General features: G+C 42.4%; 3 protein-coding genes across 60 annotated transcripts in view; 2 read left to right on the top strand and 1 right to left on the bottom strand.

Moving 5' to 3' along the window:
* The window catches only part of ANK3 (ankyrin 3), a 393,627-nt gene extending 386,308 nt beyond the window's left edge, over window positions 1–7,319 (top strand). For 29 of the 33 annotated variants that reach the window (XM_081861089.1, XM_081861079.1, XM_081861106.1 and 26 more), the window contains 4 exons: window positions 2,482–2,565; window positions 2,700–2,759; window positions 4,999–5,084; window positions 5,732–7,319. In XM_081861089.1, the coding sequence (XP_081717215.1) occupies window positions 2,482–2,565; window positions 2,700–2,759; window positions 4,999–5,067 (213 nt within the window). In that variant the 3' untranslated portion in view covers window positions 5,068–5,084; window positions 5,732–7,319. The remainder of the gene's footprint in view (window positions 1–2,481; window positions 2,566–2,699; window positions 2,760–4,998; window positions 5,085–5,731) is intronic. The other 4 variants (XM_081861090.1, XM_081861085.1, XM_081861084.1 and 1 more) reach the window with 2 other exon arrangements.
* LOC309341600 (uncharacterized protein) overlaps window positions 1–19,686 on the bottom strand; it is a 99,523-nt gene extending 79,837 nt beyond the window's left edge. For 13 of the 26 annotated variants that reach the window (XR_014156401.1, XR_014156402.1, XR_014156403.1 and 10 more), the window contains exons 1-2: window positions 19,457–19,686; window positions 11,209–11,279 (exon numbers count right to left, since the gene is read on the bottom strand). Coding sequence is in view for 5 of the 26 variants with exons in the window: in XM_081861316.1 (XP_081717442.1) it covers window positions 11,209–11,279; window positions 16,657–16,672 (87 nt within the window). In the remaining 21 variants the exon portion in view is untranslated. Of the gene's footprint in view, window positions 1–7,447; window positions 7,578–11,208; window positions 11,280–13,947; window positions 14,056–16,656; window positions 16,736–19,456 lie in introns of those variants that run through there. The other 13 variants (XR_014156412.1, XR_014156413.1, XR_014156414.1 and 10 more) reach the window with 4 other exon arrangements.
* Window positions 19,687–19,991: 305 nt separating this feature from the next.
* The window catches only part of CCDC6 (coiled-coil domain containing 6), a 36,763-nt gene continuing 31,157 nt past the window's right edge, over window positions 19,992–25,597 (top strand). The window contains exon 1 of the mRNA XM_081861251.1: window positions 19,992–20,283. Within this exon, the coding sequence (XP_081717377.1) occupies window positions 20,002–20,283 (282 nt within the window). The 5' untranslated portion in view covers window positions 19,992–20,001. The remainder of the gene's footprint in view (window positions 20,284–25,597) is intronic.

Below are 25,597 nucleotides of genomic sequence, written 5' to 3'. Positions count from 1 at the left end.
GGCCACCAAGTTGGATGGCTTTAAAAGAGGATTGGACAAATTCATAGTGGACAAAGCTATTGATGGCTACTAGTCATGATGGGTATTCTCTGCCTCCACGGTCTGAGGTAGTACTGCTTATGAATAACACTTGCTGGGAAGCACAGGGAGAGCGCTCTTGTGCTCTGTTTCCACTTGTGGGTTTCCTACAGGGATCTGGTTGGTTACTGTGAGAACAAGATGCTGGGCTGTTGGCCTGATCTAGCAGGATCCTATGTTCTTGCAGTTTTTGTTTTTAACAGCATTCTTCTGAACAGTCTGAATCAGGGGTGGTTAGCCTTTTTCAACCCAAGGATGGCATTCCCCGTTGGCCAAGAAACACTCTGGGGGCTGTATGCTAGTGGCAGGTATGACCCCACACTCTTGCACATCCACAAACCACACACATGTACAAGACCCACAGCCCCCCTCCATGAGCTGATCCATACAATCAGCTGTGGGGGAAAGGTTATCCCTACTCCCTCAACTGATGATCAATTGGCTGGTTTTAGCTGCTGTCTGCAATAAGTTATAGTTTTGTTTTTTAAAAAAAACCTTTTATGTAATTTTTATTATTTTGAGCAATCCTGGGCTCCCTTGCGGAGAAGAGTAGGTTATAAATGTGAATAATAAATAGATGACTAGCTAGGGAGTTCTTTGCATTACTATCCATCTGATGGGCTGATACCTACTTTAATTACATAATATGTCTAGCTTAGGTTTATTCCCCCATTTTGCCACCACTGGCAAAATTTATGGGTTCTTGGAGGGAGGCAGAAAAATATTCATGGCCCCCCAACATCTTTCTCCTCTTCTCTTTGCTCCTCAGTAATTTATGCAATTCATGCACATTCTTGACTAACACTTAAATATCTATCCGAAAGCAGACACTGTAGAGTGTCTGTCTGCTCCTACCAGGCACTTGGCAGTGATGCAGAGGGCTAGACCTCAGGGCCAAAATCAAAGGCACTGCAGCACAGCACCCACCCACCCACCCTATAGAGTCCAAAATGACAGGCTAATAGGCCTGGTGTCAGCAGCTGGGCCAGCACAGGCATGCCAGGTCACCGCAACATCTTTCTATTTTTAAAAAAAGATGCTCACTTTATTCTGTTTACTGCAAAATATATTATTTTCTACAGCAAAATTGTGCTTATTCATAAATAAGCATTGTTGTGGGGAGGGTGAGGAATGTTAGTTGTGTGGTTCACAACTGAGCCAATACACATAGCCATCTAAAGAGGAAAGTGTAGGGTAAGACCATGAAGCCCAGAGCCTGAGATTACCTAGCTACACTACTGGTGGAGGCAGTTGCCTGAGAAAGTTCATGCCGTGAGAAATTAGTTCATCTAAAAGGGAGGAAGACACAACAAGAGTCAGTCAGAAAGACCTACATGTGTTGCAGGGCTTTTTCGCTTTCTTCTTCAAAGAGCAGCTCCCTAGGATGCAGAGATTCAGCTTCTGAGCATGTGGTCTGCTTCCTAGGGGCTGTTCCACTTCAGAATGCATGTGTTGGACTGTTATCTCATGGTTGGTTGGTTTGTTTTTGTTGTTTAAAAAAACCCTTTCTGAATGTTTAAAGTTAGCATATCAGAGAAAATGATTTTACCCTAAGCTGTTTTCCCAATTTTTTGTTCCAGCTTTTCATAACAGTTAAGATTCAAACACAAAGAGTAGTCAAGCATGATAACAGCAACTGCAGTATTAAGCGATATAGTCCAAGATGAACTATTTCTGCATGTCAGAATTGACTTTTTAAACACACTAATTTGTTTGCTTCTGTGATTTATTACCTGGCCATCAGTGACTAATCAGCATTTCTGGTATGACTTATAAAAAAAACCCTATAGTGTAAGGGAAGGACTAGTCAAAATATGAAGTTAAAAAGAATCATGTGGGTAGATGGAACCTTAGTCTTTGTCTGCTGGAATAGTCAGCAAGAAAGGAAAACCATTATTTCAAGAGGGGATATCCTCTGAGTAGAAGTAAACACCAGGCTACTACAAATATTCTATCAGTGCAAGCATTTCAGCTTGCCAAACAGAACGAAACACCCCTACATATTGTTCTGGGGGTTCTTCTGACTCCCGCAAGCGAATTTTGCAGGGTGCTGGGGGAAGGACTGAAAGCCCTGTTGCACAAGGCTTCCACTGATGGGGTTTGTTAGATAAATCCCACCCATTTTTTTGGTGTTCCTTCATAGCATGGCAAGGATCAAGATAGGCTTGTGCATGTACACAGAGTACTTCCACTACAGGCAACTTCCAATGACAGCCCATCACAGATGGCTTCTGTCTAAGTTTAAGAAGACTTTTAAAATGTGACACTACCATGTGAACATCAGTAGCTGCTGTTTCTGACAAGTAAAATCCAACATGGCATGTTTTTATTGCTCAGAGTGGTGTTGAATAGCCAATATTTGGGAATATGGGTAACTGGCTAATATTGTAACACATTCTTTAGGGTGAGGAGGCAAAAAACATTCCTGGTGAATCTGTTACAGAAGAACAGTTTACTGATGAAGAAGGCAACCTCGTCACCCGAAAAGTAATCCCACCTTGCATTTTCATTCTTTTCTCCCTCTGCCTCTCTCTGTTGACTCTTTCTACATTAGCTTTGTCCATTCAGAGTCGGGTGGAAAAAGTATCGATTTTTGTTTTTTTCATATTGCTTCCCTACAGGTTACCCGGAAAGTGTTAAGGCGTGTTGTTATCCCACATGAGAAAAAACCTGGTGACATGGTAACCAGCGTGTGTGTGCAGGAATAGCAAATAAGGGCTGTGTTGGTTCTCTAAATGCTAAAGACTGCTTGCAGTTTAACATTAAAGCAATGCAAAGCAAGAGTGCCTGTGCTTTTGACAAGCTGTGCATTTGAACTCGGAAAAGGCGAGGTCTCACAAATAGTGTGTTGTGTGCTGGCAGGGTTCTTCAGTTTTTCATTCAGTGCCTTCAGATTCTTGAGAGAAATGTATTTCATTTTGATATTCTAGTAGGAAACGTTAGCATTAGGAGTGGTTTTTAATACAGCCATTTGAAATGGCGGAGTCTGAGCCTGAACACACTTTGCCATTCCCATCTCCTACTACCTCCTCCAGTTTCTTTTACTAGCTTGACAGAGGACACAGAGCAAACTGGAGGGGAGGGGCTAACTTTGTGGTCTTTTGCTGTAAAAGAGCTTTCTGTGGCACAGGCTGGAATCCTGTGGAAACCTACCTGGGAGTAGTCCCCACCTCCAGTGGACATAGTAGGGAGTGACTTCCCAGGAAACGTTATGCTAGGATTGCACTGCAGGTAGCTGAGGGTGCAAGCATGAAACAAGAACCAGCGATGGGGAGCCTGAAGCCTTCTAGTTTCTGGACTATAGCTACCCTCAATCCTGACCACTATCCACAATGCCCGATACTGATGGGAATCGAAAGCTACCAGGGAGGTTTCTTATCCTTGATGTTTGGATTACAGACTAAAACAATGCCAGATTTGTGGAGGGATTTTGTTTTGGTTTTTTACTTTTTAGCACCAAGCGATTCTTCTTCTTCTAAATTTTCCCCTATTAAGGTCCAAATTGAAGTCAGCTTTTCTAATGATCTTTGAATTCCTATTTTTAAAAAAGGCCCTAGGGAAAGTCTTGATTAATCACCTGTTTTTTTAACCAATTAATGAATTACATTTAAGGTAAGTTTGCACAATACCCAGACTTAAGCACTTGTCCTTTTTGAGAAGTTGAAAGAAGATATCATGCTATTTAAGAAACAAAAGGTATTGCTTATCCTAAAAAGGGAAGGTTGCTTTCTTTTAAAAAAAGAAAGGCTAAAACCATTCTCAAATACAGCAACACCCCAGAAGCAAAACAGCATCAAAAAATAAACAAGTATGCCCTTAATTCACAGACTGCCCCCCCCCCATTAAAACTGGCCAGCACAAGTTAATGACCTAACCTAACGGTATACTTGGTTACCCTGTCAAAAGCACAACTTTCTTCTAACAAAATGTTTTGATGCTGCCAATCCTTTGCCAGTAGGGCTATGTTCCATCTGCAGGCAAAAGTTGGTTTGCCAATTTAAAAGGAAAAAATGTGAGAAAAATGTATTTCTACATCAGGAGAATGGAATACTCTCAATGAATTAATTTTTTTAAAAAAACAGGGAGAATGACAGGCATTAATGAGGAGGAAATGGGATTGTCTAACTATGGTTTTCCTTGTCCAACTGAGTACCAGGTTCAGCATCATGGAACACCATTATGTAGTTAGACGGGAGAGTAGGCTGAGACCATCACTTGCATCTCACAATTTTTAGAAAAAGCAACCTGTGAAAATTCTGGTTCTTCTGTATTAGACCTATGCTTTTTAGAGACCACATTTTTTCATTAATACAAATAAGCTTTCATTCCTTCAACAGTACTATGCATCTTTGGTTATTGTCTTTCAGTGGCAAAATACAGGATCTGCACTGTGTGTCAGCTTTTAGATTTTGTTGCAGATGCGTTTCGCTTTAGCAAATACTTTTACTGACTTTCCTCTTCCCCCCTTTCATTACATTTTCTCCATTACTAATTTACTTCAGTTGAAGCTGAGCTGTTATGAACTCTCTTAAGAGCAGTGAGCTTTGTTTCCAAAGGATCTGCTAACTTGGGATGCCCAGAAAGGGGAATCTGGCTTTTCAAGAGGGGTGAAACATTCAAAATTCAAAATTGCATTAAGGGAAGTAGACCTGTGATATTTCCTGATCATCACTGAACTGCGGCAGTATCCCAGTCTAGCATACAATTCATAACATTGTAAGGCTATGTTTCCTGATGTACTGAAAGCTTGTGTTTTTGCAGCTTAGTAGACTGGCTACAGAGCTGTGGTTTGTGTGTCTCTGAAGTGCTCAGATTTAATAGCTTCTTACATGTCCCATTCCAGCTGCATGGGACGTGCTAGAAATCGGTTTGATTGAAACCTCGGCATCTGATTTCTGAATGTGTACCTTTCCATTAAAGCAGGGAGAAGGTTATAAGATGAAGACGAAGAAGGAAGTCCGGCATGTGGAGAAGACGACGTATTCATAACATACAAACAGCAAATGGTCAGTTTGCTACACAGACATTCTACTCTTAATACTCTGAGCAAAAATGGAGTCTTAGGAAGCAATAAAGAGGCACGCCAGCAAGAATGGCATATGTTAAGAGAGTTTCAGATTCAATACAGGCACAGACTGGGACAAAAATCTCTACTTAAAAGGCTTGCTGAAAAAGGAAAGTATTTGCTAGCCAACGGAAATACACTAGAAATGGTGCCTATCTTTTAAATTGTGGGAGTACCAAAAGGGTAGGTGCCACCACAGTAATGGTCTGATTCCTGTATTGTATGGAACAGAACTTTTTGATCAGATGGTACCTGAAGGAGGCCCTCTCTTGCAGAGCATAGTGATAATTTCTGAATAAAAGGAGTGTGACGATCTTTCAGGTACCATAACTTTAATGTGATTATGCCAAGTTATCAAATGTTGCACCAGCACGCCCCTTTCTAAACAAAGACATGCTTAGGGTGGCCTGTGCAGGCCAGCACCACAAAAACATACACTTAAGCCGCTATTGCAAAGATTATGTCATTACTGCTTATGCCAAAGGAATCTTTAGGACTGAAATATTAGGTGCTTTTGAAAGGTACATTTCTGATATTGGTACTGTTTTTTTCTTCTTCTTCCCTCACCCCTCTCCCTTCTGTCTCAAGACTGTGTACGCTTTTACTGCCAGTATTCTAGAGAGAAACTCAAGGAAATGGGGGAAAAAATCAACAGGAATTTTCAAGTCACTGATAAAGCGTGTGTGTGTGTGTGTTTGCTGCTTCCACACATTAACCGCATGGATTTTATGCGACGAACAAAACAAATTTAATTTAGCATGAGCCAGTTCTACAAGAGCATGGAAATTCACTTTCATTCACAGCATTGGAGAGTGTGCAATGGAGAACGATGCAGTGTATATACAAGATTCCCACACTGGAACAGCTTCGTTGAAGCAATTTGATGTCATCTGAAAAAAGGAATTCCTGTAGGATGAGGGGATGTAACGACACTGAAAAAATGGTTTAAACCACAGAAAGACACTAAAATTTACTAAAATCCACAACAGCTCGCCTTATTTTTCTTGGACCCAAACTGTCAGGGTAATAAAATACTCTTTCGTTTTTTTCTCTTTTTTTAAGGAAAAAAATAACTAACATCAATAGTTTCACTGTAAATAAATAACACTGTATAAATTCTAAGGAGAAGTAGAATAAATGTTGATAATTCTTAGCTCACAAACGGAATATTGCATTCATGTTGAACAGAAATCAGTGTCTCAAACGGCTACACCTGCAGGGGTATTCTGGGTGTATCTTCACAGATTCTTGTATATTTAGCAATTATAATGTTTGTATATGCAAAACGCTAGCTTGATTTTAAAAAAATCTTTAAAATCTGCTGCAAATTTAATGATTCCTAAAATGAGGAATTCTGTAGTTCTGTGAAAAAAACATTTTTTTTCTTCAGAGTACTAATATTTTGATGCATGCGATTCACCTTATTTTGATGAAATCTTTTCCAGTTTTGCAAACACTAGGCCGCAATGTGACAAATAAAACTCTGGGGGGTGCAATCAACCAAGCACAGCTGCTAAGGCCCCTCCCACCCCCGGGCATTTAAATGGGGCTTGCAGTGGGCTCCAGCACAACCGCCACTGAAAACGAAGGCTGGTTACACAGCAGCAGTGCTTGGCGGAGTGTGCCCTTTACCTGTAAACACAAAGCCCTTCATCTAATATTTGTTGCTGTTGCCAATTTTTTCAATGGAAACGACCTGAAATTTAAAGAAACCATAACATATACAGTAGTTGCATTATAGGGAGGGGGTGCTATCTGTTCTTGCTTTATACCGGGGGAATATGCTTGCAGCTTTTAGAAGTGGGTTGGTGCTCTTGTCAGCACAAGTTTGGGATATTTAAAAAAAAGAAATGAAGAGAAATTCTTAGCTAACAGACTGGCAGCACGCTGTAAAAATATTACTGTATTGTGTACTGGCTCTAAGATGTAGAATCTTTAAGTAAGCCAATCATCTGTAATCATTCTAGCAGTGTAATATTAGGTTGCTAAGGCTGCTGTGTTTTAAAGGGCATTTTTATTTGGGTTTTTGGTGAAATACTTTAATTTGTTAATTATCTTCATATGAAAACAGGTTTCATTGATAATAGCTCTAATTAAATATGTATGAAGAAAACACAAACACTGGATGATCTAGTTGATTATTTAAGCATAAAATAAATTGTGTTAAAACTCTTCACTTATATGTATATTGTGGTATTTATTCATACTCCTGTGGAAATGGTGGGAGAGGCGCATGTTGAAAATGTGGTTACAAAGAGAGACTGTACGCCCAAGTTTTCCTGCTCCCAAGCGGCATTGTCCTACCTTCTCTTCTCTGGGTCCCTCCCATCTCTTTGCCTTCATGCTTCCTCTGCCTGCTGCATTATTTCACATCTTCCCTCAAACTCCTGCCACCTCTTCTCTTTCTCTGATATTGGCTTCTTCTCATTTTGTAAGCCTCATTTTGTAAACCTCCAAGCTTCTCCACCTAAACATTAGGAAGAACTTCCTGACAGTAAGAGCTGTTCGACAGTGGAATTTGCTGCCAAGGAGTGTGGTGGAGTCTCCTTCTTTGGAGGTCTTTAAGCAGAGGCTTGACAACCATATATCAGGAGTGCTCTGATGGTGTTTCCTGCTTGGCAGGGGGTTGGGCTCGATGGCCCTTGTGGTCTCTTCCAACTCTATGATTCTATGATTCTCCTGATCCAGCTTCTGTCTCCTTAAGCTCTTCTTCTTCCACACCTTCTTTCCCAGACTTACTGCTTGCATTCCTCCTTGACTTCATCACCTTCCCTCCATACACTGCTTGCTTCCATGTCATCCCTTTAACTCAGGGTCTCACCCCTGCTTCCCATCTTTCATTCCTGTGCAGTGAATGCTACTGGCTACTGATGTCAGGTTGGGCTGCTGATGTCATAGTGGCTCGCCTTATGATGGAACCTGTCTCCTGCCTTCAGTAGCAAAGCAATGAAGAGAAGACATGGGCAAACTCCCTTGCAGAAAAGTGGAAGATTATAGTAGCAGATTGAAAATGATGCATGGAGAACATCAACCATCAGTTCTTTGTGGAGTGCATTTCACTAGATGCACTGGAAGAATAGGTATTTTGCCTTTCACTCACATGTGGAACACTTTCAGATACAAGTGGTGTTTCTTGTACCGTTTCTAATAAGAACCATTACTCCAGGTTATGCACCAGCCATATGTTGGATAGGCAAATAAACAAATGTGCAAATAAAACATCCTCACGGGGCTTCTCTAAGTGCTTGGCTCACAGCTTCAGCTTCCTCCACTCTGTCCATCATTGTCCTCCTACTTCTGAGGGAAGTGTTGATCCCTTATGTCTTTTAATCAGTGTTCAGATTCTTAGCTCATCTTTGGGGTACTCCAGAACAGTCATTATGATGATAAATATCCTCATATTATATTGATTTGGAACTTAAAACTCCAGAAGAATTAAAAAAAAAATGCTGCACAACTTTGGGCTTCCAACCAGCAACTTGTAGCTTGCAATCAACACAGATAAGAGTCCGAAAATAGAATAGAAGGCAAATGATCAATGCTCATTTAGTACGACTGAGCCATTTGCAACTTTTCAGTGACAAAAGGACTATTTTCCACAGCACGTAAGTGAGTAGTACCACCACTGGATTGCAATCATAAATACTTAAATTCTGTTAACATAGTAGCATACTGTTATCTCTCTTTAAAAGTATTAATTCTATTCATGGATTAATTCTACTCATGAATATTCATCACTTGTTCTCTAGATTTAATTAGTTCACACGTGCAGTTATTTAAGTCCTCATGTACTATCTCTGTTGAAAAGTATTATTTCTGAGCTGAACTACACTAAATATCACTTTAGTTATTTATACAATAAAAAGCATTTGTTTCATCTCCCCACATATAAAAAATTGTCCATTTATTTTTGTAGGTAACTTGGGTGGCAATAGTGCACTAGTCTGGAACTAGTCAAGACAGCAGGCATGTAGCAAAATCCTGTCTTCCCCAAAGAGTTTATGACTGTGTACACATTACCAGCTTAAGATGCAGCTAGGCCTTTCTTTTTATCAATTTAGATCAAATATAGTTTGTGGGGAAATGCATCAAAACACAGTATTTCATAGGAAATGACAGGATAGATACAGATTGTAGCTAATGTTGTGTGTGCACCTTCCCAAACTAGCAATGGGAGTTCATTGGATGCAGTGCTTTTCTTCTAGGAAAAAAAGGAGGTGCTGGTACTACATACCCTTGAGAACTCCCAGAAAAAAGCACTGACTGGATGCAGAGTAAACAAAGAGGGTGTACACAGCATAATACAACAAAGCATACAATGTAACATCAGCGCACTACAAGTCATCATAAAGGGCAGCCCAAGTGGAATGTGGTGGAGATCCCCACAGCACCCAGAAATTGTGACATGGGTTTCACAGTAGCATACATTACCAGGGCACAGAGGACAAGAAAATGTCAGGATGCTATTTTTGGTGGCAGCTAGACATCTCTAAACATGACTAGTTCCAGTCCTGGTCCCTATAGCAAAGAGGGTAATATAGCTGCAATGAATCACAGGTTGGTGGTGGTTGTTTTTTTAAGCTGTATAATAATGCTAATGGGTCATACTTTCTTCAGCGTTTCCCCATGTCTGGAGTTCTTTTTCAAGGTGTGTATTTTGTACAAAAGTCAAAGAAAGAGCAATCATGAATAGAAAGTGTTGGCCGTTGGCAACAAAAACACTTGGAAAACTGTAATAAAATTATCCCCAAGCATCTTGGTGCTACAATTGAAAGGTAAATTGCAGCGACATAAAATTACTCCAGCAATCTCCAAATCTACACTGTACATCTGTAAAGACTGACTGAAGATGCTTTCCTAACAAGTGCTGAGAGCACTGAGAGTTCTGAGCATTTATGTGGAAATACTTTTATAAAGGCAATCTCTAAAACGAAAATTAATATATGTCTCCACCAGGATTTATTTATTTTTGCTGGGGGGCATGGAAATTATTATGTTCTATATGTTGCAGCTGTATCTTAGAATCAAAAAGCACCTCAGCCCAGCTTACACTTCAAATGCAAGAAATGCCCACTTACTAGCTTTCTCCAAACCTGCTTTAAATGTGGCCAGTACACATGGTTTGCGACTTTCCCTTTTAACAAGTGAAATAACATGATACATATTGCCAGAGCCATCCAGGTACAGTGGTACCTCGGGTTACATACGCTTCAGGTTACATACGCTTCAAGTTACAGACTCTGCTAACCCAGAAATATAACCTCAGGTTAAGAACTTTGCTTCAGGATGAGAACAGAAATTGGGCTCCGGCGGCGTGGCAGCAGCAGGAGGCCCCATTAGCTAAAGTGGTGCTTCAGGTTAAGAACAGTTTCAGATTAAGAACGGACCTCCGGAACGAATTAAGTACTTAACCCGAGGTTCCAGTTACAGATAGGTAGCCGTGTTGGTCTGCCATAGTCAAAACAAAACAAATTCCTTCCAGTAGCACCTTAAAGACCAACTAAGTCAGTTCTTGGTATGAGCTTTCGTGTGCATGCACACTTCTTCAGATCTGAAGAAGTGTGCATGCACACGAAAGCTCATACCAAGAACTGACTTAGTTGGTCTTTAAGGTGCTACTGGAAGGAATTTGTTTTGTTTTAACCCGAGGTACCACTGTATACAATACAAACACTAGAATCAAACGATTCAAACCATTCCACAAACTCTCTGCTCAGGAATATAAACTTTCCTGATACTGTGCCAATGTACATCAGCATTCATTATAACAAATTAAAATATTACTGGGGGAAATGCCTCCTACAGTCCTTGCATCCCACTCCTGGGACACAGTCAAGAATGCTAGAGAAGGTTCAGGCTTCAGCGGACCTGCCTACGTGCCTTTTATGCTACAATCAACCAGCATGCCTAGCCAGATAAAGAACAAGCAACAGCAATGGAGGTTATTCAAGGCCTACAGCACATCCCAGTCATTTGAACTGCAGTGCTAGGATCCTCACAGGTATTACAATCAGCCAGAGCAGCAACATCTAAGCTTACCCCTCCAGCAATGAAGAGTTACATACCTTGCTCTTATGTGACACAACACGGGGAGAAGGCAGAGGTCTTGCTGATTGTTGGTGTTGCTTCAGCTTCTCTGTAAAAGATACAGGAATCGATATGACTATGACAGTACAATGAGTGGCAGAATTTTGCTCCTGGTGAAAAAGAAATCTATCATGTCTATCAGAACCTTCATGTATTTCTTTTTTAAAAGCAAGTTTCTATCGCTCCTTGTTGTGGAGGGGGTTCCCTCCCTTTGGGGAGAGGGTTATTATGCTTTAAACAGTTACTTGGTAGGCAGAAATTCAGCAAGTGAATGGTTTTTCATGTCTGCATTTTTTTTTGTTGAGAAGCAAACCCTGCTGGATTTCCGCCTATTGTGTAACAGTTGAAAATACAGGCACCTTGCAAGAAAGAAAAAGGGGCTTCATAATAAAGAGAAAATACTTTTTTCTATTTTTTTGATTTTATTGTTTTATTCACATAATGTACATTCTTTACAACAGACAACTCCAAAATAAAATCATATATAGCAAAACCACAAGTCTCATGTTTTCATTTACACTGATCTCTTCTCCGATACCTTTACTTGATATTTCTTGCTGCTTTCGGCTTTCTTTATTTTAATTCCTTATTTTAAGTCTCTTAAATCCTATGCCAATCTTTAACAATTTCAATTAATGCCTTCACCTCCCTCTCCCACAACCCAGTACTTTCTTCCACCCGTGTGAGATCTTCTTTGCCTACTATTATTTTTGTTATTGCTGCATTACTCACTTTATTTGTTATTCCATCCTTAGTATATTATCCTATCTCCTTGCACCTTTTAAACTTTTGCATATTAATTTTAAAGCTCCAGCACCGGCCATTTTCATGTATTCCTTAACACATTCCCACTCTTTATTAATTTTTTGATTAGAGCAGACTCTGATTGATGCTGTTAATTTTGCCATCTCCGCGAATTCGAGAAGTTTGGTTCTCCATTCTAATAATTCTGGTATTTTATCAGTTTTCCAATTTTTCACCACTACGATTCTGGCTGCCGTGGTTGTGTAAGGAAATACATTACTTTTATCCTTGGGGATGTCACTCAATACTAAACCCAGCAAAAATGCCTCTGTTTTTTTAGAGATTGAACTCCTAAATATCTTTTTAAGCTCTTACTGTATCATAATCCAGAATTGTTTCACCACTTTGCACCCCCACCATATATGGTACATCGTCCCCACCTCTGTTTTGCATCTCCAACAGAGATTCGATTGTTTTTTGTACATCTTTGATAGTTTTACTAGGGTGAGGTACCAGCGGTAAAACATCTTCATTATGTTTTCCTTAATCAAATAGCACACTGTACAATTTATATCAGTTTTCCATAGTCTTTCCCATCTGTCTAAGTGAATTGTCTGGCCCAGCTCTTGTGACCATTTTATCATTGGTTCTTTTATTACCTCATCTTTCAGTTGCCATTCAAGGAGCAAGCTGTAGATTTTCGATATTATTTTCCTATTTTGTTGCAGAAGTTCACATTGTAATTTTGATGTTTTCTGTTCAAATCCTATTTTTTTTATCTTGGTTGAAGATATGCAATACCTGGTGATATTGTACCCAGCTGTTACAATGGTTCTTAACCTTTTCATAAGGTCTTATTTTTACCTCACCGTGCTCTTTTATTAGTAACTGTTGATATGTTGGCCAGCCCTTCCCCATATTTACTCTTTTAAGAGAAAATATTTTTAAAAGGTGAAAAATCAATTGCTCAAAAAGCAAGATGCTTTAATCAATAATATAGCTAGTGGTCTAGAAGCAGAACTCCACTCTTCAAAAGACTCTTGTCCTGTTCTATGAAACTGAATAATTATCCTTGCCCAACTGTAAGGTTCTATATCAAATGAAGTTCTATGGCTGCACCTATTCCCCCTTCCACTCCCTGGACAGTAAATAAATAAAGCAGGAAAAAAATAACTGCAGGAAATACTAGATTTCAGGTTTCAAGCTGTTACTTCCTCTCCTCTCCCCAAAACATATTCCCTTTTTAAATGCATTATTTAAATACTAGCTTTTACCTAGCATAGTGCAAGTATCTTCTTGTAAGGCACTCAACAGCACAATCCTAAGCATGTTTACTCAGAAGCAGTGCTTTTTTTCTGGGGGGATGCATACCCCTAAACATTTTGTGAATCTAAGTTTGGCCTTATTGAGGGCCAGTATTTCAATATCAGTAGGAAAATGAGAGCACAGCTAAACATTTTCTTAGGGGGAAAAACACTGCTCAGAAGTAAGTCCTATTGAGTTCAGCGGGGCTGACTTATAGGACAGTAGGTATAGCATTGCAGCCCACATCTTCCTCTCAAGTTCCACTGCAGGGCAAAATGCAGGCTACGGTTTCCATATCTCAGGTAACAGGCCACAATTTCCTCCAAACCACTTAAGAGCATAGCTTCTAAATGCTGCTGACATTTTGGTTCCTATTTTTCTGCCTTCTTTAAATTCATTCATTGAGGAACAAGCTTATTGATGCAGCATGTATTTTTCCTGAGTCATTTGAATACTGAAAATTGAAAATGCTAGCATTTACAAGGAAAATGGGGCCTGCTGTCTGCTTTCCCAAAACCATAATGCCATCTGTAGTGTACTCTTTACAGCTATTTAATTGCAAGTCACAGGGGAAAGGGTCTTTCAGTGATTGGAGCAGAGACTCTTAAGGAGAAAAAGGCATTTAAAAAGCTGCTTAAATGAGTCTATAATACAAATGTAAAACCTACTGTACCTGCAATATACATTCCAAGTTCTCTTCTTTATTATCTCCTGCAGTATCAAAATTCACGTGTGGCAAGGACAGAGGCTCTAAGCTGATTATAGATGCATGTGTGGAAATCCTCGTAAGTTAAGAGTGCCCTCCAGATGTAACCTACTGCCCTCCAGATGTTGAACTACCATCATTCCTCACAATTGGTCATGCTGAATGAGGTTTCTGGAAGTTGACTGAGAACACTCAATACATTTAAAACATGTTCCCCACCACCACAAAGAATCATGGGAACTGCGGGTTGTTTAGAGTGCTGAGGACTGTAGCTCTATGAGAAATAAACTACAGTTCCCAGGATTCTTTTGGGCAGGGGGATGTGCTTGAAATGCATGGGGTGTCGGCAGTCAAGATTCTTCACAATCATTAAACCAGTGATGGCCAAATTTGGCCCTCCAGCTGTTTTGGGACTACAACTCCCATCATCCCTAGCTAACAGGACCAGTGGTCAGGGATGATGTCCCTAAACAGCTGGAGGGCCAAATTTGGCTATCACTGCATTAAACACACACCAGTATAGTATTCAATGCCTCACAGTGCAATCCTGTGTCTACTCAGAAGCAAGTACTGCTGAATGCAACGGGCCTCACTCCCAAGTAAGGGTGAGTAAGACTGCAGCCTCAGTCAGTATACAACACCAGCTCAAGGAGGTCTCCTTGCCACTGCCCCCAAAATATTACAAGCTTTGTCTGCTTATAAATCAAAATGCCAAAGTTAAAGGGGGGGGGGCTGATCCTATGCTTGGTTACTTGGAAGCTAGTCCTGCTATGTTCAATGAGGCTTAAAGGTAAAGGTACCCCTGACCGTTAGGTCTAGTTGTGGACAACTCTGGGGTTGCACGCTCATCTCACTCTATAGACCGAGGGAGCTGACGTTTGTCCACAGCTGGTCATGTGGCCAGCATGACTAAGCCACTTCTGGCGAACCTGAGCAGCACACGGAAACACTGTTTACCTTCCCGCCAGAGCGGTATCTATTTATCTATTTGCACTTTGACGTGCTTTCGAACTGCTAGGTGGGCAGGAGCTGGGACCGAACAACGGGAGCTCACCCCATCGTGAGGATTCGAATCGACGACCTACTGATCAGCAAGCCCTAGGCTCTGTGGTTTAGACTACAGCGCCACCCACGTCCCTCAATGAGGCTTACTTGGGCATAAGTGTGCACAGGAAGTCTAATTTCTTATCCTTAGGAGGATGAAGCAGGGCAACTACATGACAGAATATGCCATTAAGATAAAGGTAAAGGTACCCCTGCCCGTACGGGCCAGTCTTGACAGACTCTAGGGTTGTGCGCTCATCTCACTCTATAGGCCGGGAGCCAGCGCTGTCCGGAGACACTTCCGGGTCACGTGGCCAGCGTGACGAAGCTGCTCCGGCGAACCAGCGCCAGAACAGCACACGGAACGCCGTTTACCTTCCCGCTAGAAAGCGGTATCTATTTATCTACTTGCACTTAATTGTGCTTTCGAACTGCTAGGTGGGCAGGATCTGGGACCAAACGACGGGAGCTCACCCCACCGCGGGGATTCGAACCGCCGACCATGCGATTGGCAAGTCCTAGGCGCTGAGGTTTTACCCACAGCGCCACCCACAGGATTAAATGAGAAGACCTTTGTGGAGCAGGACAAACAAATAACTATTATGGTAAGAGATAATTAAATCCCACATACACCGCCATTACGAGAATTACTACTTTTGCTAAAAGCCAGAGCAGCTGCATAAATAATTGAATAACTACCAATTATGTGGGCTTTGTGAACAGGTGACTTGGGGAGCACAATGAACCAGCTTGCAGAGGCCAAATTTTCATTTTGAGAAAGCAGGCGTTGTGGGACATTTTAGGGAGCCTAGAAGTGACATTGCCATTTTAAGGCTGACAAAAAGTCAGCCAGGTGCTCCTTCACACAACAGTTTTTTGACACATTGCTCCCTCCCACAATATGCCAGAGAACATAAGATTAGTTATCTGTACCTGGACTAGTTTCAACATTATGCAGCTGTTTAACACTTTCCTAAGATGCCTCACAGTGTTAAAATATGACAAGCAAACAACAGCAACATCTTACAAAAACTATCACATTATACCATCACACTGATTGTGACCTCATGCTGATGCTGGCCACCTAAAGAAGAGAAAAACTGGCCAACATGCCCTATGACAATTATCACCACTTTCATGAGAAATGTGTGTTTTGTACCCTTAACAAGTGTTTCTTTTTGTCTTATTTTGCCCTTCCCTCAAATTCAAGTGATACCTCTAATCAGGCAGGCAAGCATCACCATATGCCAAAGCTTCTTAGGATGCGGGATGACTATCCTATAATTTCAGCTGTGTGTGTCTGTGCTATGTCCATCTGAAGCCCACCTGTTATTTCTTTTTTAAATGGGATACACTCTTGTTAGCCATCACCATTTGGGGATAAGGAAACATCAAAAGCCAGCTTGAGAATTCCCATGGAGAAGAATGGAAAATAAAAACGAAAGCATTGACTCCTGCACATGCCTAATAATAGATTTTATCCCACTAATAAGGCGTACAGAGATACTTGTATGCACCAAAGCACAAAATATTTCACCCTTATGTATGGCCGTTCTTACATAAGGGCATCTGCATGGAGCACCAACTGCATCACAAGTTAATTTATCAACATGGTGAGAGGACACACCTTTCTTTCCTTCCATGGAAACAGGATCTTTTGCTCAGGCAACCATCTCAAGTGGTATGTGATGATTAAAAAAAAAAAAAGTTCATTTGAAAAGAAAGTTGGATCCTTTTCCTCCCTTTGAAATAACAGCAAAGGTCACAACCATACCTTCCATTTGAATATGGGGGGGGGGGATTGTTTAGACACTTCCCAAGACTGCTCATATATGTGAAATGTACAGTGAGCTGCTTGTGTATGCTATTCCAGCACCTGACTTCTCCTATTTCTTATTAACTATTTATGTCCTTAAGAAGGAGCAGAAAGGAGTCTCTTCAACAGTCAGCACCCTACTCCCAGGAGAGAACACCCTACTGGCTCGCATAAGCCTACCTTCATGTTTCCCCAGGCTTCTTTGAAAGGGCAGGATACAAATTTCACAACTAAAATGTTACATTAATGGCATGATCAGCAATCACAATTGTGTGCATGTGTTTTAAGTTAAATAGCAGCCCAAGTGTTGGGGTGGAATTTTCATAAGTACCACAGTAAGTGGGGAAGAGAGATTTATAAAAGCTCAGTCAGTAGAGCACAAAGGGTTTAATCTCAGGGTCGTGGGTTCAAACCCCACATTGGGTTAAAGATTCCTGCATTGCAGGAGGTTGGACTAGATAATCCTCGTAGGAGCTTCCAACTCCACAATTCTATGATATTCTTCCCTATTCATGATTTCTATAAAAATTGTCCCATTCACTGTATGAAGCAATTAGCATTAGACATTGGTGCCAATTGTAACATTTTTTTTTCTACTGCAAATTGCCATCTCCACAGCTGAAATTTAACTTTTTAAAACCCACATGTTACTAATAATGCCATTTAGTGGAACACATAGTTAGCCCCTTAATAATATAGTAACTGAAACGAAACCAACATGATGCTGCAGCAGACACATAGGGCTGCTACAGAAAACAGCAGCCTCATGCCTCTTGCTCATCTTTCTCAAGTAACACTAAGATCTCTCAACATTCAACAATAATTCATCAGACGGTTGAGTTTCTTTACCCCTCCTGCTCCACTTCACTGGCTGCCATCTGCAGGTTTAGAGAACCTTGCATCACTATTATGTCATATCACACATACAGCAGCATCCCCTTAGATCAGGGGCCAAGCTTTCTAGGTTCATGGTTAAACTGAGATCCAAAAGAATTAAACTGAGCCTTGAAAAGCACATAGAGCTGAAAGAGGAAGTGGGAAAGGGTGTCTCTCTTCCAACTTCCTCCTTCAGCTCTGTACATTTCAAGGGATAAAAACAGCACCCTCGCCATCTTACAACTGAGGGAGCAGTGAGTGGGGACTGGGGGTCGGCTCAGAGGTTTCAAGGGCACCAGGAGAAGACCTCAAAGATGCCACTATGCCTATGGGCACCATGTTACCACCCCCTGCCCCAGATATAAGAAGACTGGGGACAATCTAGCTGTAATTTAAGAGTACCACCAGGGGAAAATAAAGTTATTTGCACCATAGCAGAACCCTGTGTGCAGCAACCAAAAGATAAATAAATAGCGGTATGAAAAATAAAAGCCAGTGCTCAAGGAGCTTAGCACTGAACTAAGTGGAAGGAATGCTGCAAGATCTGAGTTTCCACACTGGCTCTTTCATATTACCCACTACCACACCTACTCTGCAGAACCTTGGCCAAGATAACAACCTTGTTCTCCCTTACATCTAGAAAGGATTGAGATGTTATCAAGTCATAGCATTACAAAACAAACTGAACTTAAGAAAAAACAAGTCCACAATGCTGCTTAGATTTGGTGAATCTAAATTTAGGTCTGGTTACAAGTAAGAAGGCAAGACTCCACATTCATTTACGGACTCATTGTTAAAACCGTGTTAATGGAAGACAATCTTACTCAGCTATGAGTGATCACCAAAGAAGAATAAGCCTTTCAAATGAGCAAATGTAGGCATGCCTAATTCTGCAAAAGCTTGCATTCTACGCTGGATTTGTTTTCTCAAAACCAAAAATGGGGGAGTCTAATCTGGGACTGGGATCTTGAAGAAAAGAAGGCATGACTTTCAGGCTACTACGAGACCCCTTTTTAGATGTTTCTTTCATAACCGAATCCTGTCGTAAAACTCAAGCACAGCAGTAGACTAGCAGTGGGCTCTTATGCAAAGTTTACTCAGAAGATTCACTGTGTTCAATGAGGCCATGTGTGCATTTATGTAGGAAAAACCAGAGAACTCATTGAAACATGCCTCCACGGTAAACATGAGCGGGGACTGTGTTGTAGAGAAGGCAGGGCTGAAAGCAAGTTTTGCTGAAGAGTGTATCCCATCCAATATCAATGAAACAAATAACAGCCCTCTGTGGGCAGCCTTGTATAGGAGGGAAGTTTTTAAAGTTTGATGTCTTACTGTGTTTTAATTTGTTGGAAGCCACCCAGAATGGCTGGGGTAACCCAGTCAGAAAGGCGGCTTATAAAGTAGTAGTAGTAGTAGTGCATTCATTTTGCCATAGCGGCCTGCAAGTATTCTCCCTCACATGGGACCCCACCCATTTCCACTGCTTACTCTTGACCAAGCAGGCTCTTATGTGTCAAAAGTGCCATCTGGAATAAAACTTGGGTATGTTGCCATGGGCTTTTGCTTTAGTCGTGAGGTAACTTTACAACCCATAGGTCACGCAACCCGTGGCAGGGCAGTTACCCCGAAGTACCTGCTTGTACACAAGGCCTTAGAGCGCCTAGCAAGGCAACGCCGCGCACCTTCCCCTCAGAAGCCAGTCCAAGGGGGGGTGGGGGGGTGGGGGGCGACTTACTTTCTCATATATATAACTCGGGCTGCGAGTTCTGGTGGGCCTGAAGGCCGTGCCGCCCGAAGCTCACCTGAGGCAGCAGCGGCGGCGCTGCTTTACCTAGAGACTATTGACGACGCCTTTCTTTTTTTGGCGTGCAGATTGCGGTTCCGCCCAGGGAGGCGGCGGCGGCGGCGGCGGCGGCGCTGTCTCCGCCCAGGCAGCCATGGAAATTGGCTGTATCCGTTGCAGTATCCCTAGGCCGCGGCCGGCGTCGCTGTGGGCCCGCCGGGGGAAGCGGGCAGCTCCCTTCTTGGAGCCGAGCGAGAGCGGCATATTCGGCGCGGACGGAGCGTGCGCCAGCCTCTCTCTCGTCGCTTGCTCGGCCCAGGCGGTGAGCTTCGGCCGCCGACCCCGCCTCCGTGCCTCGCAGCAGCAGCAGCAGCAGCAGCACAGCCGCGGCAGCCGCAACTGCCCGAGAGGCGGGCAGACGAGCAGGAAGGCGCGCTGAGGTGTGTGCAAGAGCAGCAGGAGCCGCCGCCGCCGCCGCCGCCTCCCCAGGGCCGGGCATGGCCGACAGCGCCAGCGAGAGCGACACGGACGGCGCGGGGGGCAGCGGCGGCGGTCCGGGGGTGCCTCTGCCCGGCTGCCCGGCGGGGCCTGGCTCCTCGGGGGGCAGCAAAGCGGGCGGCATCGTGATCTCGCCGTTCCGGCTGGAGGAGCTGACGAACCGCCTGGCGTCGCTGCAGCAGGAGAACAAGGTGCTCAAGATCGAGCTGGAGACCTACAAGCTCAAGTGCAAAGCGCTGCAGGAGGAGAACCGCGACCTACGCAAGGCCAGCGTCACCATCGTGAGTGCGGGAGGGCCGGGCCGGGCGTTACGGGAGCAAGCGGGGCTCGACCCACGCGAGGCGCCCTCCCTCCGTCCTCAGCGAGGCCCGCCGCTCGCCTCTTCAGCTGGGAGTTGGTGGAGGGGAGGCGCCGGCCGGGCCCGCCTCCGGTGGGGCTTGGGAGGGCCTCGGCTTGGGAGGGCTCCGGGTGGTAGCGCTGGCGAGGCGCCGGGGGGGGGGAGGTGGAGGCCCAGCTGGGAGGGCTCTCCCGCGCCTCCGTCCCCTTTTCTCGCCTGCGCGCTTTTCCCCACGCGCGAGCTGCTGCTTTTCGCCCTGGCAGACAGCTCCATCCTGCGCCTACTCCAAAGTAGGTCCTGCCGAGTTGAGTGCGCGCAGGATTGCATCTCCGAATCTGAGCCGGGCCTTCTCGGTGTTGGGTCCTGGGCAGCAGCCACGCCAATGGGCCCCTGGTGGCCGCCGACTTTATTTTCGTTTTGCTCGCCACATGTTTTGGAGAGGGAATGGGCTCCCTTCTTCTCTGCTCCGCCTGCTGCCGCCATGCACGTCTATTGCACACAGTTGTTGTGTCGTCGCCGCCGCCTTCTGTTGGAATGGCTGGGTTGTGATGTTTAGTATTCGCACCTGAGCGGAAGGATGGCGTTGGAGATGGTGGCTGCCCGAAGCGTGGTTCGGAATGAACAGGGTGCGCATGTAAGTTGCAGCGTTAGAATCTCAGGTACATAAGCTAAGTGCCAAAAGGCTCCTTAAACCGGGGTGCCATCACCAAAATGGATAGCCCTAGTTGCCGTTTTGGGGCCAGGTAGTCCTAAAACCAAATTTCTCAATATGGCTTTTTGGTTGCTGAAATTCATTCTGATTGTGCAGATAAAATATAACGGGTAGAACTTGTGTGTGAAAAGAGTCAAGATCCAAGATCCCAGGCATGCAGCTCCAGATGATGGAGACATCAAAATGCACCTGACGAATTTCAAATGCTGGCAAGTTGGTGAGAGCAATGAGAAGCAAGCAAGGCATTATGTGTGGGTACAGCGAGGAATAGAAGTGTGGAGCTAGATGAATGGTGGACTTCAGATATTGCACACCTTTATACATGATCTTTCTATAGTTTCTATAAATTGCTTTTCTGTGCTTTGGACTAGATGCCCATTGGGCTAGATATCCATTCTATTACTCTATTCTATACCCCATTTTTTCTTCCAAGGAGCTCTAAGTGGTTTACAAGTAACTCCCATTTGCACAGGCATTGTGTTCTAGGTCATTGGCATGTCAGTGGTCACACATAAACCCATTCTGCCCCCCTCCAGGCCTGAAAGCTGCATGTATGTTGGCCATCAGTTGGACATGTGCAAAATGGTCGCCACCTGTACATGGTTCTCTCACCCCAATCCCCACAACAACCCTGTGAGGTAGATTAGAGTGAGAGGCAGTGAGTGAGTAGCCCAATGCCACCCGGTGAGCTTCATGGCCACAGTGGGGATTTGAACCCTGGTCTTCTGGGTCCCAGTCTGACATTCTAACCACTCATCCACAGTGGCTCATTTTATATAGCAAAGCCAGATCTAGGGTGACTCAGAAAAACAGGGCATAGAGCAGTCACAAAACATACCAGTGGGATCAAGTTTTATCTTTATTCTCTCTCGGATCACTGAATGGTTGCCATTGACTTGTAATATGGGGGAAAATAAAATGCTGCACTGAGAGGAAAGCCATGGCAAAAAAAAAGGTGCCATATGGTACTACATAGGTCTGCTATGTACTTACATTCTGTGGTAGAATTGCTGGAACCACCTTCATTGGTTTTGTGTGAGGTTGCAGTCAAAAGTCTAGTTACTGTGTTGCCAAAGCCCTGTTCAAACCTAACATTTGAATGCTTCCATTGAGTCACATCAGTCCTGTTATTGCTGCGCAAATGGTCATTGGATCCAATAATGACATTACATTGGCGCAATGCTAGATATGGTTTTCCTTTCTCTAATTAAAGAGAATCAAACCTATTTGTGTGGGACCAAATATATAATGTCTAAATCAGAATGGGCACTTTCAGAGATTTGAAGTAGAATTGCCTGTCTAAAATGGCTTTGGTTCTTGGAAAGAAATTAATCAGTCTTAGCAAAATTCCATGGTTTATGGTAGATTCAGGATTACAGCCTCTGTAAGCAGAGTTGCTTCAGATATCATGAAAATTAGCCATAGCCTTTCTTTTGAAATTTGACTTTGTATAGTTTGTACGGTGTGCCAAGGTGAAAACTGTACTTGAGTGCCTCCAGGTGACATCTAACGGGATTTTAATTGTCCAAAATAGACTGACAAATAGGCTGCTATGATGTATATTTTACATTACTAAGCACAGTCCTGATGAAGACGCATGGGAGCTGACACAACACAAGTACTGGTGCAAGGCTGGGCTTTTAATATGCAGGGCTTCAATAATGAATATTAGGTACTGTGGCAAAATACACTAGCTTAGTTTTGTGAGCATCTATAAGTCAAGCCAAATATATACTGAACACAATATCTGTTGTCTGTTGTAGACACAAGCTGTTCACAAACATTGTGTGACATTGACAATAGTGGTATGTTCTAAGCGACCAGACTACATAGGGGAACCAGTTATGTAGCATAACTGGTCTAGTTCATTGTGGAATAGACATTCCTAGTCAATCACTGACTTTCATCAGCTAGGTAAAATACTGTCTCTTTAGTTGAAGTTGCTGATTAGTTTGCTTTATTCAGTTCTTAAGTTTGAATACTTATTTGAGAACTGACTATCATACTGGAACATTTCACTCATTTTGAATCTATTCTGATAATAGAAAACCTTTGGCTTAAGGGTTTACTCTAAAGCATAGTAGTAGCATTCTACAGGGCTCTGAAATTTTGAAAACTTGGTGAGTTTGTCTTTTTGACATCCAGCTTATCCTATAAATCAGGAGGCAAACTTGTGGAATCTATAGAAGTTTGGCTTCCTGTGTATTTCTTGGAGAATAGTGACCAAACCGTTAGGAAGAAGAGATACTCTTTGAACAAATGAAGATTCTTCTTTGATGCCAGTAAAATGAACAAATGCTTTTTTGCTCCCTAGTACAGTGGTACCTCGGGTTAAGTACTTAATTCATTCCGGAGGTCCGTTGTTAAGCTGAAACTGTTCTTAACCTGAAGCACCACTTTAGCTAATGGGGCCTCCCGCTGCTGCATGATTTCTGTTCTCATCCTGAAGCAAAGTTCTTAACCCGAGGTACTATTTCTGGGTTAGCGGAGTCTGTAACCTGAAGCGTATGTAACTCGAGGTACCACTGTAATTCTAATAAGAATGAGTCTGAAAGGGATACCTCTCCTCAACAAGCTCCCTATATCAGGATGTAATCTCCTGCCATAGGGAACCTGTGTAGATGCTCTCTGCTTATCTGGTAGGCTCCCCCAAAGTCTGGGTGAAATTTTGTTTACAAAGTGCTGTGAAAGTGACCACATTTAATAGACAAAACAAAACAAATTCCTTCCAGTAGCACCTTAAAGACCAACTAAGTCAGTTCTTGGTATGAGCTTTCGTGTGCATGCACACTTCTTCAGATACAAAGAAGAAGTGTTGTATCTGAAGAAGTGTGCATGCACACGAAAGCTCATACCAAGAACTGACTTAGTTGGTCTTTAAGGTGCTACTGGAAGGAATTTGTTTTGTTTTGACTATGGCAGACCAACACGGCTACCTATATGTAACATTTAATAGATTTAATGAATGCTTATTTGTCTGGATAGCCCTTTAAAAATAAATGATAACAACTTGATAAGTGTATTGATAAGTATCTTGATGATGATGCGCATTAACTTCCACAGGATGCTGAATTAAATCTCCTTTTTTACTAACAGAGAAAGTCTTCCAAACTATGACTTCTCAAGTTTGATATTAACTGGTATGTTCATTCAAATAGTTTATGTTTAATGAGGCTTGATCAGGTCACCTGATCTGGATTCACATGGGGAAAAAGAGTAATAAGCAAGTGATAAAGATTCATTTCTTCACTTGCTTTTATCATGATGAAACAAGTCTCTTTATATGTTGTGGATATACTTGGGATAATTTAAAGTTCAGTATTGGTACATACTATGTTAGGAGGCAGAAACTTCTGGGGGAAATGCCAACATTATTTGCAATGTGACTAGAGGAGCTTATTGATGCTGATTTCAGTGAATGGCCTCAGATGCAAATCTTCACATTAAAGATGTGTACTTTATGTAAACTAAAGCCTTAGATGTGTGCAAGTTCAAAGGGGTTATCTTGATAATAAACAACTACAATTGGCAATACTTTCTTTAAGAGTCTAAATATTGCATTCACCAGAGGTTTATATATAAATGGTTTTATATGTAATACAGAAATACAGAAGTACAGAAGTACAGATAGTTCTGAAAAGCTTACTGAAGAATATAGAAGGGTACAGCATTTCTATAGCAGGTTGTTGGCAGTTGACCTTTTAATAGCTTTCAAAAATATCTGTAAAATGAACACTTAAATAGTTTTTGATTGTCATTGCAAGGGCAGTTTAGATACTGAAAATCAAGCTTGATACATAATGGGCAACACGAAAAGTAGTGTTAAATCAGTTGTGCGTCACAACTGAAGTGTTAATGTGCAAGCAGTAAAGGATTGAGTGAATGCATAAAAAAGAATAGGATGTTAATATGAGAACCTCTTTATACCATTTTTTGCTGTCAGTACCGTTGGGGCTTAGAGTTGCTTCCCCTTTCAGTACAGCCTTTTTCTGTTTGTTTTTGGTGTTTTAAGATTTCAGGCAATGTTTTAAAAACGTAGCTGTGTATAGTTCACATTTCTTTTTGCTGTAAGATTTGAACATATTTATGAAACCAGTGGAATTTATTTGTTAATGTGAAAAGAACTGAAACTGTTTTTTAATGTTTGTTAAGCAGAAACGAATATTTCACTAACTTTTAGTGCTAAAGACGGCTTCCACTATTAAGTATTCAGGTGTATCCAGTAATGTAGAGAAGAATAATTTTAAAAAAAATAATATTTGAAATGAGGCAGTCCCCCCTATCCCGCAATTAAAACTGACGGCATTCTTCTCTTGTTTACGTAACTAAAAACAAAGCTCTCTGGTTGTGTAAGAAATATCTGCCCTCCAAGGAGCTTTACCCCTGTGTTTCTGAGTTGCTGCTCTGAGTGTGCCTCCTCTGAGGGTAGTTCTGCTGCATCTCTCTCTGTGGGGTGATTTAATGATCAAATTGCATCAAATGCTGAGGCTGCTTGGGAGGCTCTAAGGACAAACAGTGGATCTTACTGACATGCAGGTGGCAGTCT

This window comes from Podarcis erhardii (assembly GCF_964252035.2).
Source record: "Podarcis erhardii genome assembly, chromosome: 5".
NCBI lineage: Eukaryota > Metazoa > Chordata > Lepidosauria > Squamata > Lacertidae > Podarcis > Podarcis erhardii.
This window is presented reverse-complemented; position numbering and strand designations above follow the sequence as displayed.